General features: G+C 41.8%; 1 protein-coding gene across 1 annotated transcript in view; it reads left to right on the top strand.

The window, feature by feature from the left end:
* The window catches only part of LOC122792761, a 1,018,830-nt gene that overhangs the window by 979,581 nt on the left and 25,036 nt on the right, over nucleotides 1–14,213 (top strand). Inside the window, exon 12 of the mRNA XM_044060334.1 lies at nucleotides 9,772–10,792. Coding sequence (XP_043916269.1) covers nucleotides 9,772–10,792 — 1,021 coding nt within the window. The remainder of the gene's footprint in view (nucleotides 1–9,771; nucleotides 10,793–14,213) is intronic.

The following is a 14,213-nucleotide window of genomic DNA, read 5'->3' as shown; positions in this document are numbered from 1 at the left end:
ACCTGTGCTAATGATCATAGTCAAAACCACAGTGATGTGGTACGGAAAAAAACAAGGGAGTTCCATTTCATACCCTCTGTGCAAATTAGCCATGGTAGCCTAGGATATAGTTATAAAGCACAGTCTTATTTAATAGGAGTCTAATATTCCATCAAAGCAAAATTTGGCAGACAAGCTGAGCAGGTCTAGGACAGATGCTCAGAAATAGAAACTGAGTCAATGGCCCTTACAGGATTTGATCCAGTTATGAGGAACCTCTCAACTAGAACTGTTCACTTTCATTCACAGCAAACAACTGGCAAACTTTTGCTCCAGGACTCCTTGGAAGCAGGCATGGAAAACAGATGCATTTTCACTTTGAATGGAAATGTTTCTGTATTCCTTTCCACTGATATCCAAGGTCATTCTGAAGATTCAAGTGGACTCTAAAAATCATTGTAGTGACTCCCTACTGGCCGAGGCAACAGTACTTCTCCCGTCTTTTGGAAATGGCTAAGGGCACTTACCATGAGCTTCCTCACAGACTGGACCTACTCGCACAAGACATTGATACACCATAGTTGGAAACAACTTTAACAAACTGCCTGGATGATAGAATATTAATACATTTGTAGTAGTTAACTTCATTTTATCTGCAACCTGTGGGTATTCAAATCCATATCGGATCCGAGACGGCAACTTTTCGAGCATCTGCTCCAATCTCCTCCCCCCTACCCATAACCCATCACCATCTCCTACCTTCCCCCAGATCTCGTTTGCCACTTCGTGCATCAGCATCATGCTCTCTATAGCTCCGAGCATAGGGTTGTTGTAAGTGCTTTTTTAGTCATTTTTCTAGATAATGAGAGTATGTTTTCAGTTATTTCCTTTTCCTCCCCCTAACACTTGTTCGTCGGTTGAGGGGGGGGGGGGGTTGTTGTAAAGTAGTCTAGCACAGGCCATCCTCGGATCCGAGCAACTCTCGGGGCCGAAGATGGGGAGTCAGATCTGAGGGGATGGAGGTGTCTTCAGCTCAAACAGCCGAGCCATTCCTTTGGAGCTCCGGCTACTCTAGCCTCGGCCCCGATCCTCACGGCGGACCCAGGGAGAGCTCCCTCCTTGTTGGGTGCTAAGGAGGTGCGCTCTCCATCAGCGTTAGACGTGGTGGAGAAGGTTCTCTCCCAAGGATCAAGACCCCAGCCTGTTTCCTTGGATTCTGTCCAGACTCTCTCGGATTTGTTTATGACTCCATTCAGTTTGTCCCAGAGACAACCCGTGCTAGAGGGCCCCCAGGCGGCTCCCCAGGACGAACCCCCCGTGGCTGACATGCCCTCTTCAGAGAGTCCCACTGAAGAGGGTTCCCGTAAGCACACGTGTAAAAGGAGTCACCTGGACTCCCACGAGTTCTTGACAGAAGACACTGATTTAGATGAAGGAGAAGGTTCCCCCAGGTCACCTCCCGAGGCTGTCTCCTTTGGAGACATTATGGAGATCCTCTGCCAGAGGGGAGGTTGGTCAGCCCCAAAACCTCATTTATATGAGTGGTCTCTGAAACAATCAATAGCAGAGGAGATCTTCCATGCATGGGGTCAGCCTTGCTGCGATCTCTTCATATCTCCTTCCAACACGAGATGCAGAGAGTTCTTCGCTCTGATCCCCTCACCAGGAGATCCCCCCACAGATGCTCTAGTCCATGCTTGGCCTTCCGGGTTACTGTACATTTATCCCCCATTACCTCTCATTCTGAAGTTTCTTCAGAATGCTTGCCAACTGGGGTGCAAAGTGATCCTCATTGCCCTGTTCTGGCCTCGTCAGGTGTGGTTCCCCTTCCTCTGGTCTCATGTTGTAGCTCTTCCTTGGATTTTGGATCCCTGCCCGGATCTAATTTCCCATCCCTCGGGCGCTTGTCCGCCCAGTCTGGACAGCCTCAAGCTGATGGCTTGGTTGCTCCAGTTCCCTTGATTGCCAGGACTCCTGGTCTTTCATCTTCAGTAAGAACTATTCTGGTGGTGTCCCATAAGGCCTTCCACTAGGAAGATTTACCACAGTAAATGGAAACGATTCTCTATTTGGGCCTCTCAGAGAAACCTGGATCCTTTTACAGCCCCTGTTCTTGCAGTGTTGGATTTCTTAGCCAATATCTTTCAGCAAGGGGCTAGTTCCTCCACTGTGAAAGTGCAACTGGCAGCTATCTCGAATTTCCACGTTGGTGAAAACATGAATGCCCTGACGTCTTCTAGACAGTGTAAGACTTTTCTTAAAAGCACCTTTGTTTTGTGTCCTCCAGTTAAGGACTCCGTTCCTCCTTGGGTCCTTACCTTGGTTCTGCAGGCTTTAATTGCTCCTCCCTTTGAACCTGCAGCGTTAGTAAATCTGAAGTTCTTATCTTGGAAGACAGCCTTCCTAGTGGCTATTACGTTGGCTAGGAGGGTTTCTGAGATTCAAGCTTTGTCTGCCGTGCCTCCTTACTTGATCTTCTATAAAGACAGGGTTTTTCTCTGCACAAACCCTTCCTTCTTACCAGAAGTGGCTTCTGAATCAAACATTAATCAAACCGTTAACCTGCCTGTTTTCTTTCCAAATTTTCAGAACAAGAGTGAATATAAACTGCATTTGCTATATGTTCATAGACAACTTCATTTCTATATACACAGTACAAAGCTTTGTGTCCTTTTCTAAACCCTTTCTGGGTAAGGCCATCTCCAAAGTTTCCTTAGCTAGATAGATTACACAATGCATTTTGCAAATTTATAAGGACAAAGGTCATTCCCCACCTGGTCCTGTTAAAGTGCATTCTACCAGATCTGTGGCGACTTCTGCTTTTATGGTCTAGGGTTTCACTGGATGACATTTGTGCGGCGGCAACTTTGGCAAGGTCACATACCTTCATTTCTCATTATAAGCTGGATTTGATCTCCAGAGGGAGAGCATCCTTCAGCTCTGCGGTGCTGAGGAATATCCTTCCATGAGGGCCTCCCAGGAGTTGAGTAGCTGGGGACTCTGTTCCACAGGTTGCAGATAAAATGAAGTGAACTACTTCAAATAAAGAAGTTATGTACTCACCATAACGTTCCATCTGAGTAGTTACACTTCATTTTTCTGCAACTGTCCCACCCTCTTTCCCCCGAACCTGTTCATGGTTTATTGTAAAAACTGAGTTGCTGATTGGTTTGAGTAGTGGCAAACTCGATCTGAGGGAAGGTAGGAGATTGTGATGAGTTATGTGTAAGGGGGAGGAGCTTGGAGCTCGGCGCAGATGCTTGAAAAGTTGCCGGCTCGGATCTGATATGGATCCAAATACCCACAAGTTGCAGAAAAATAAAGTGTAACTACTCAGATGGAATGTTATGGTGAGTACATAACTTCTTTTTTTTTTTTTATGTACCTATTTTCTGAGGACGTGCAGTAGGTATTACATGAGGCAAAGAAACCTGATACTAGGAATACATATATTAGCAAATGAAAACTATTTTCTAGCTGATGCCACATTAAACAGCAAGACCCTTTTAAGACTAGTTATAACTCCGGTTCTACAATATTTGTATGAGTTATTATCATCTGGCCTTTCTTATTCTTCTACCAAGTGTCATTTATATGCCATTTCAGCATGTTTGCAAGTGGAGCCCCCTCTTTTAATATACTCCTATGTGAGATGTTTTTGAAGGGGGCTCTGCATACCCAAGCAGCAGGTGGCTCTTCCTTACAATCTTAATTTTGTTTTAGAAAAATTAACTCTTGCTCCATTTGAGCCAGCTGATCAGACAGATTGGTGGTTCTTAACATGGAAAACAGTGTTGCCGATTGCTCATATGTCTGCAAGAAGAGCGCCTTGAGTTGCTTGCTCTCATAGTGGGTTAACTTTCTTATATTTTCTGCAAAAGCGTGGTTTCTTTGAGAATGAATTATTCATTTATGCCTTAAGTGGTGTCCGAGTTTACTTTGAGCCAAGCTATACATTTCTCTCTCTTTTTTTTTTTTCAGAACCTAAAATGAAGGATAAAGTATTTTTCGTGTTCTGGATGTCCACAGAAAACTCGTATCTTGTCTTCATAGAACAAAAACCTTTAGAAATTCTGATCAGTTATTCATTTCTTATGAGGTTAAGAAGAAAGGATATCCAGTATTAAAGCAGACAATTTCCAAATAGCAGCTGTCCCATGCTTTTTGCTTTTGTTACTCCCACCATAACAAGTCCAGTTCCAGGCAGGGTCAAGGAACATTCTTCTAGGGCCTTGGCTTCTTCATTGTCTTTTTGGAGAGGGTAGGTTTCTAGAAGCATTCTAGTGGCAAGGAACGTAGTCTTGTTTATATACTTTTACAAAGCACTACAAACTAGACTCCTCAAGGTCTAGTGCAGACTTTGCTAGGACCATTTTGCATGGACTCCTGCATTCTCATCTTTTTCTCTTCCTCCCAAACTTTACAAGCTTTGGAATTCTACCCATATAGTTAAGGTTGCTATAGCAGTGATTTAATGATAAAATTAGTACAGTGGTGCAAGTAAACTTGCCATAACAATACATGTTCGACTGGATCACTGCTATAGTCACCACTTCCTTTCTCCAGTCCCCTTATTTTTGAATGACTTTTGTTGCCCGAGTGAGGACTTTGATTTTTATTTACTTATCATTGTCCTTTTCAGAGCTGAATCCTCCCTCTTTCACTTGTCATGAAAGCTTTGCCATCCATACTGCTGAATTTCACCTGCTTGGGTCAAGTTGTTAGTTGTCTGGGTGCATGGAAGATGCCTTTAAGCTATGGAAGTCGACCTTTTGTTTTATCCTTTAGCAATAACCAATGAGTGGGTGTGGTATATTAAAGATTTACCCACGGTTGGCATGGATTGATCATGAGGGCAAAGCCCGAGTTATTATAAAAAGCCAACCTTGGGTAAATCTTCAGTATACCCACACCCACGAGTCGATTATTGCTATTATACAATTACATTATTTAAGGAAGAAGTTACTTAGTTTTTTAAAATAACGTCTTTGTGTAATGGCGCCATGATGCTCCTCTGCATCGTTTCTTAATTTTTCCACTTTGTTGATGTACTGTGCATGCGTATGGGACTTATGTTCCCACACTTACACATAACATCAGCAGTTTGGAAAGCAAGCAACAGAGAAAGAAATATCTTTGTTACCTTTATTAAAAAAAAAAAAAAAAGAAAAAAAAAACTTAAAATCCAGCGACTCTAGAGGTACGAGAGAGACAGGACAAAAATACAAGGAAACTCAGATATGTTTCTTTAGTTTTGCAGAACGTAGCTGAGTTTCCTTGTATTTTCTCTGCTTTCCGTACTTGCCTCTCGAACCCTTAGCTTAAGGAATGTGCAAAGCCCCCAGTTAGGGGGCAAAGGTCCCTGTTGTAAATGTTGCTCTTATAAACTTAGAACACTGCTAAAATAACAAGATCTTGCTATCATGCATTGACTGATGGGTATTTTGAAACTGTAATGCATTATTATTTAGTGACTTCACTCCTCAGTCGGAAAATCAAAAATTTTATGAGGGACAGATCTAAAACGTGAGACACAGTTTTTGGCATTGTGAAAATCTGGATACTTAAAATGGAACACCTACTAATAGAAGAAAGTCCGTTCACACTTCAGCAGCCAAACCTTTTTTTCCATTGTTATATGTTTGATTTACAGTGGGCACATTAGTTGGGCTAACCAATCAGCCTGCACGTTTTTGAATACTGACGAGCTACCACTGTATAATAGGCAGTGTATAACCAAAGCTACTGCTGCAGTGATCTATTCAAACATCTACTGTTATGATGACTTTACCTACACAGCTGTAGTTTTCTAAGGAAGTCATGTTGGTGAGACAGAAGGGGGCATTTGGGCTAAATCTGTAAAGGACAAGGCAGAAGAAATTTTTAAATTGTAAGAGAGGACATTTATTGGGAAGGATAAAGATAAGTAGGTAGTAAGAGGAAAACGTTTGCCAGCTTCCATCGTGAGACACACAGATGTCCCTCTTATTAGGCTGGATAAGGAAAAAGTCATGGTCAACTGTCTGCCAGGTGCCAGGATCCACCATATCACACATGCACGCAAGTCTCTCAGCAACAGGTACTCTTCTGACTCCGTCATAGTCCATGTCAGTGTGAATGACTTAAAACGTACCTCTTTGGACTATATGAAGAGAGGCATGACTGATCTCTCAGACTGTTTTTCTCAGACAGGTATGTCCCAAACCTTAAGTAGAATTTTACCTTCACCTAGGGTGATTCCTCAATACAGAGAGAAAAATGATTGACTTCAATAATTGGCATAGTTTCTGGTGTCATTCTAAGGGGATCCAGTATCTCTCAGCCTGGGGTGACATGATCGACAGACCTTAATGCTTTGCCATAGATGGTGTTTGTCTGTCACCCCTAGGATTCTGACTACTGGCTAAGGCTCTTGCCACCCCTATAGTGCCTTTTTTAGGCAGTGTCTCCAGGGCAAAATTCCTGATGTGAGCACTCCATCTAAAAACAACCTCAATGTTATACTGCTAAATGCTTGGAGTCTTAATATGAAACTGCCCTCACTGGAAATAGTCCTCACCTTGGAAGACTTGTGCAGTCACAGAGACCTGGTTCAAGGTTGTGGAGAGCACCCCAGCCATGCTGGATTATACTTCCTTCCACACGTTCAGACCACAAACTGAAGGCATGAAAACTAAAGGAAGTGGTGTATCAATATTCATTAAAGATAAAGACATCTCCAGATTGATTAAACAGTGTGATTCCCTGGAGATACATCAGGTGTAATTAACTGTTGGTAGGACACCTATTCAAGTCATTGCCAGCTACAGGACCACTTCCATGAATCAGAACACCCACTCTGCCTATTTGGATCTACTTGACTCTGTCAAGATACTTCCGAACACCATGGCTTTGGGGACTTTAACTACCCATTCATTGACTGGGTAAATTACTCTTGCTTAAACTCATTTGCCCAAAGGTTCCTTGACTTTACTAACTCCAATGCCCTGGACCAGCTGGGTGACACCCCCACAAGGGATGCCAACATCCTGCATCTGGTGCTTACCAATATGGGGGACCACTGCAGCACCCTCACTGTTAGGTCTTCCCTGGTGAAATCTGACCACAAGCAGTGTCAACCTGACCCCCCCCCCCCTTTGCAGCAACTAAACTAAAAAATGTCTCCAAAGCAGATTATAACCTCTTAAGGGATGGTATAAATAGCTTCACTGCATCTCCCCCTCAGACGGAACTGTTAGCTGTACCAAGTTCTACACCAGTGCTTTATACAAACACCCGTATAACTGCATTGAATCGGCCGTACCTGATGGGACCAAAACAAGCTCCTCAAGGAAGAGCAGCATGCCTGGTGGACAACTGCCATTAACATGATTTACAATAAAAGGAAGAAATTGCTCTCTGAGTAAGCGGGAGTGAGTTCTAAACTGGAAACACTCTTACATCAGCTTAAACAAGCAAATAAGACTTCTTGCAAAGTTCTCCAAAGCAAACTACGAATTCAAATTAGCTTCCTTAACTAAGGACAACTATAAGGCATTCTTTGGTTACATCTGTAACCTAAAAGGAAAGCCCAGAGCTGTGCCGAACTGGTAGTTAATGATACCACATATACTGTGCCTGTGGACACAGCTAACCTGTTGGCCGACAGGTTCTGTGAAAACTTCACTCCCCTGTCCCCGCCACACGTACCCTATGGTATCCCTACCACCTGCCCTACCTTGTAGCTCTAAAGAGCAGGTTGAAAGCACACTCTCTAAGGCCAAAACTACAGCATCTATGGGACCTGATATCCCAGGCTGTGCCCTGGGCTCCAGCTAGAATTAGCAACACCATTGGGTACTCTTTTCAATCATAGTCTGAGCACCGGCTTTATTCCAGCTGAATGGAAAACAGCCACCGTTATTCCTTTGCACAAAGGTGGTGCTTCCACTGACCCAGGAACTATAGACCTATTAGCCTGACTAGCCTTATCTGCAAGGCCGTGGAGCGAATCATTATGGACCTTTTCAACAAAGATGTAGGTAATCTTCAAATACTTGACCCTTCTCAGTTTGGATATATTAAAGGGAAATCATGCCTGTTAAACCTGGTGGACTTTTTCGAGACAGTCACCAAGGCCCTGGACGAGGGGAAATCTGTGCATACAGCCTACTTAGAGTTAGCATAGGCTTTTGACACTATCCCCCCATTCAGGCATAATTGACAAACTCACCCAGCTAGGTATCAACCCTTATGTCATTAGATGGGTCACTAACTGGTTCATTGCAGACCTGTAACCAGTGGTGTTTCATAGGGATCAGTCCTGGGACCTCTACTGTTGGGAATCTATTTATCCGAAGTGCAAGTAAAAACTAAAGGTCTGTGGCTGGCAAAGTTTGCTGATGACTGCAAACTGGGAATGGTCATAGAATCTCCAAATGATGTGAATAATCCTACAAGAGGGTCTTACACAAGCAAATGATTGGTGCCAAAATCATGGCCTTAAACTCAATGCAAAAAAATGTATTATCCCTTTCAGTAAGAGTGATGTTCCTGCTAACTACCACATCAGTAGAAACACCGTATGCACTCAGTGGTAAAAGACCTGGGCACACCGGTTGAAAGCAGCCTTACCTTTGATCACAATGTCTTCATATAAATAAGAAGGATATTCTATATTACTCAACTCATAAGTAAGAGCATTGCTTCAAAAAAAAAAAAAAAAGAAGTTATAACCTCTCTGTACTTTTCCCTCATCAGGCCAGTAATTGAGTGCAATGCCCCTTTTGTTATGTACCGTTTGCAGCAACTGGAAAGACCACAAAGGTTCCTCTCAAGGAAAATTCAGCACCTGTCCTACGTGGATCATCTGAAATCACTGTCACTTTATTGTGTTTCATGCAGACTACTCAGAGGTGATCTCTGCCTTGCATATAAGGCAATCTCTGATCCTGCTTTATTGGAAATGCTGCATATCCGCAAATCAAATGGTACATGGGTTACTCACTCAAAAGAACTTAACCTGGTATGTGACATTAATAGAACCTATTGAAGGGATAAATTTGTCTCCCAGAGGTTACCACACCTTTGGAACAGACTCCCACTTCATGTCAAACAGAGCACCTCATTGGCCCTCTTGAAACGCAGTCTGGACGATTGGATGAGTAACTGTAAATTTACCTTGGGGTTCCACCTGTGTCCCTCTTAGACAGGAGTAATAGGTGCTAATCGTGGAAATAACGGTATAACTTAGCTAGGCTTGTAAGAGCCCTAGGGCCATTAGCCTAGCAACTTCCTATGATCCTATTTACATTTGCATCCCATTTAGCCACAAAGTGCACAAAAAGAGAGTTTATGTGAAGCTAGCTTATAAGTACAGTTATTGGAAGAAATTAGAATTTTTGGCTGATACTGAGGTCCCATGCCTGTTGTAAATCTTATGTATTTGCATGTGTCTAGGCCTTTCAAAGTACTGCATTAGCACTTACTAATCTGGAATGCATGCAGTCATGTGTGTACTCAAGTAGTCTACTAAAGCATATGGACACATACATTAATTATTTCTGCTGCTGTGTGTAAATTGTTCCATATACAAAATTGTTTAGAATGTCTGCAGCATTGGTGCTTATGAATCTGAGTAATATCTTTGCAAAAATATTTGTTTTTTAACTCATTTTTTGCCTCTGATTATTATGAGCTGTCTGACACATTTATAAAGCTCTGTCTGCATTGTGACAGCATAATTAAGTAATTCTGAGTGTTTAATTTCCCATGTTGATTAAAACAAGGTTGTTTTATTTATTTATTTTAAAGAGAAAAAATCATTTGGATGTTCGGAAGTTGCACAAAATGTAACAGCAGAAACTGAAGCAGCAAATAATTTGGAGGAACAGTTTACAAAGTCAGATGAAGTGGGAAATGTGTACGTGTCCAGTGCTAAAAGGTCAGCCTGCCCTTCTACATCCACACTTCAGAATCAAAAAATAAGTAATAAATCTCCAAACAAACGCAGCATATCGGATGTTACAGCAGATGTTGAGAAAGCCCAAGAGATTAAACCAGACAAAGTAAGAAAAAGTATATTAAAAACAAGCAAACAGGTCTTTGCTCAGGATGCAGCTAAAGGTTTCAGAGTAAACATAGCTAATAAAAAAGAAGCCAGTAAAAGTGACCAGTCTGGTGATGCTGATATTCTTCCAGCACAGTTGAAAAATGCACAGCCTCGGCGGTCACGGATTTTGCGCTTATTGTCCAACAAATCTACTGGTAAAGAACAGCATTTCAGAAGATCATTAGCTACTTTTGATGCAGCTTATGCAAACACCCCTAAAGCAGAAAAAGGTCCCTTTAATAAGGGTGTGGTTAATCAAAGTTATTTACTAGAAAATAGTACTGAGTCCGGAGCAGCAGATAAATGTTTGAAAGATCTGTGTACAACTCCTAAACAGACAAAAAGAACGCCACCTAAGAGAAGGACTTCAGTTGTTGAATCTGAACCATCTCCACTACCACCAGCAGTTAACAGAACTTTTTCACGCAGTCCTGAGACACTAGGCTCACCACAGCCCACCTCCACCACTTTAGCTGCTTCCATAGATGCAAGAAAATGCAAAACTCCTTTTCCAGTTAGAATGTCCCCAGAATACGCAACTGAGAATGTGTCCCCATTTTTAGAGGAAAGGACTGATGCAGATCAGTTGCATCACACAGAAGAAACAGTTCCAGATAAACAAGTACATCACCATCACAATGCCCTCAGCTCTGAGGAAGACAGAGCAGCAGTAGAATCAGAGCATCCTGAAGATGTAGCCAAGGCAACCGGGCTCCCAGATAGGTATGTGCATCATCTTTCAACTTTTGAGGCAAAATGTAATAGATTGGCTTTGCATTTATTTTAAAAGTTTTGCATTACATCAGGCAGAATTACTTAAATTAAAAAAAAAGAATCTGGCACTTGTCCAGCCAGGACTAGAATTGTGGTTTCTTACACTTTTTGCATTAAAATGAAATGAGGATTACTTCCATATTTTCCATTTCCCTTTTCAGGAAAGTACTTGCTTTGGAAGGATGTAGAAGAGTCTGTACATCATTGGTTTCTGTTTTAGATGACACTTATTTTGAGTAGTTTACATGCCATTACTACAGCGCCCCCTCTTGTCAAAGGGGGGAAGATGAATTTTTAAATACAGTATCCTCTCTGTTTTAGATAAATTTAGAGGATCTGGTTTCTTATTGAGGAGACCACTAGCAGAAAGAGAGTGCCTTGTCATTTCCAGTTGTGCATACTGGTAATTTACAGACAGATTAATAATTTTCTGTAGGGTTAAATCACTCCTATCCCCATGCAAGGGGCTGTGCCTTCTGCGTTCCCTGCTTGTTATATTTTTAACCCAGGTCTTCATACAATTGGGAAAGGGAAATCCCTCTTTCAGTGTCTCACAGTCAGCACAACTTTAGGTGAAAGAGCATACAATTGTAACTTTAATCCAAAACTCACCAACCCCATTCTTATATGTAAGAGATGACCCTCGCATTGCTGTACTGAAACCTGTTTTTGGCAGTACAGATAGGGTTTTATACAGGATTTGAATTTCTGCAGGTAATTTAGTATTTTGCCTTCATAGGTTCGAAGCTTGTCATTTTGTGGTGCTCTGGTAGCCATATTTGAATCCTTTAGTTATAATACTTGATTGCTGACTAATGTTTGAGAGATTACAGTGGTCAAATTACTTGCAATATTTGATTATTAAAGGGTAGTAGGTTGTCCTGTTTTAGTGTCCTGTAACAAAAACATGTGCTAAAGTTCAAGTGCAGAATAAGTCAAATTGGCTTTCTCAGTGTTCTTGCACGTTTTGAGAGTTTTTGCCCACACTGCCTGTTGAACGAGTGGTCCATTCATTCTACAATACTGTAGGTCAAGATCCAAGTGAAAGAAGTGGTCATGTAGAATCAGCCATCAAGAGCAGCACCCCCCCCCCCCCACACACACACACACCTAGTAACATGGCCAGGGTTTGGCTTACAGTGAGTGTCAGCAGCTAGTCAGTGACTTAGCCCCTCTGGACAGCTGTGCCCCGTTAAGCCCTCCAGTTCCATGAGGTCTCCTGTCTTCACCGGATTCAGATACTGAAACATGCACCTTACTCGTATGCTTCCCATACCTTCCCTTCCATGCATCCGCTCCATCAAATGCTCAAGCTGCAGACCAAAATTCATCTTAGTCAAGGCTTTAGCCCTCTCTGCCAGTAGAGATAGCTAGGACTCCTTGAATCTTGAATTTATGTTCCTCTATTTTTTTTTTTTATTTGCTTACTAACAATTGGAGGCCACTTGCAAGGGATCTGTGATTCACTAATGAAATGTAAATTTGCACCAATACAGTATCTCATAAGAATTTTGACACTTAATTTTTGTATTATCACTACACCATATGTCATTGAACTACTTCAGATGTTTTCCTATCATTCTTCCATCTGCCTTCAGCTACTACCACAGCCATCATCTAGAGGGACCTGGGGACCCAAGTTGATAGCAATCTCTCATTTGACAACCACGTGGCCAAAGTGGTTAGAAAAACATTTTATATAGCCCACCTAATCATGAAGGAATTCGCATCTAGATCAGGGGAGGTCATCGTGCCTCTTTACTCATCCCTCATCAGGCCCATAATTGAGTACAATGCCCCTTTTGGGATGTACCTTACCAGACACTTGCAGCAACTGGAAAGACCCCAAAAGTACCTCACCAAGAGGATCAAAGGGCTCAAACAGATGCCATATGCTGCCCGGTTAAAGAAACTCCAGCTCTACTCAGTGGCATACCGCCTGTTCAGAGGCGATCTGTGCCTGACGTATAAAGCCATGTCCAACCCGGAATTAATGGACATGCTGCACCTCAGAAAATCCATATCCCATCGAGCTACGTGCTCGAGAGACTTGAACCTCAGCACTGAAATAAATAGGACATGCTGGAGGGACAGATTCATAACCCAGAGGCTCCCTTCACTCTGGAATAAAATCCCAGTCCAGGTTAGGCAGAGTCCGTCATTGACTCTCTTCAAGAGGAATCTTGATGAGTGGATGGGAGATTGTAGGTTTACCCCGGGTATCACTTCTGTGTCACTGTTAGACAGAGGCACAGTATACTAACCTCGAAAAAGGGCATAGCAAAATAAATTTAAAATGGGTGGCGAAAGCCAAACACATTCTGGCTAGGCTTATAAATGCCCTAGGGCAGATAGCCTAGTATGAACCTATGAACTTCTGTACACAGCGGACATTATCTGCATGTTGTCTTTAATTCACACAAATTCATCAGTTCTTAACTCCAGCCAGCCATTTTTTTTTAGTTTTCAGTTTTGTCATATAATTATTTCCTATTCTTAACTCCAGCCAGCCATTTTTTTTAGTTTTCAGTTTTGTCAAAGAATTGTTTCCTATTTTGATTTTATCAGTAAACCAACATTAGATAGTTTGTGGATCTACACAACACCCCTACTTAGTAGGCGAATCCTTGATAACAAGCTGTTCTATATTATACTCGGTGTGTTTTCTTCCTCTTGAAGCTGCACGTTGCCCATTTGTTTTATCCCATTTTAAAGTGCATCGTTATACCTCTGGTGCCTTTTCATACTACATTCCATTATTAGCAGCTCTCTCAGTTAAAAGTTTATACATTTTAACACTTCTTTACCTTGGTTTTCTTTTGCTGCTTTGTTTTCCAAAGAGGAATGCCATAGGAGATATTCGTCCATGTTTTCTATTACATAGAAAAATAGTTTAGATAAACAAAAGTTCATTATTCAAAAGTATAGTCACTTTTGTTATTGCTTCAGTATGAGCATATTTCATATGTTCACTTTTAGAGTAAGATATTTTGTTAACAATATTTAGTTTATAGTGTGGCATTACAGGGAAGAATTGTATCCTAGAGCTCCAGTTAGCACCATAACTTTGGTAACTGGTATTCACATTTTGCTTGTAGTATAATGTGAGTTCAGCACATTGAACTCACATTATACCACAAGTTTTGTGTTTGTCGTGGTTTTCTGTCTTGATGTCAGTGCTAACAACATAAAGAGCTTAAATAACATACTGTCTTCTTAAGTAAGTCACTGGCTGCATTAGTAATTATGTTTGGGTATTCTATCATGTGTTCAATGGCCTTTCTGGCTGGATTTTTTAATAAAACATCAAGCATCCCTTCTTGCTTAGAGAGGAACCTTTTTGCCTCTTAGACAGTAGGGCTGTCTGGTG

Source organism: Protopterus annectens, chromosome 2.part0, assembly GCF_019279795.1.
Source record: "Protopterus annectens isolate FY-2018-M chromosome 2.part0, PAN1.0, whole genome shotgun sequence".
Classification (NCBI taxonomy): Eukaryota; Metazoa; Chordata; order Ceratodontiformes; family Protopteridae; genus Protopterus; species Protopterus annectens.
The sequence above is the reverse complement of the archived record's forward strand: the minus strand, read 5'-3'. Positions and strand labels throughout refer to the sequence as shown.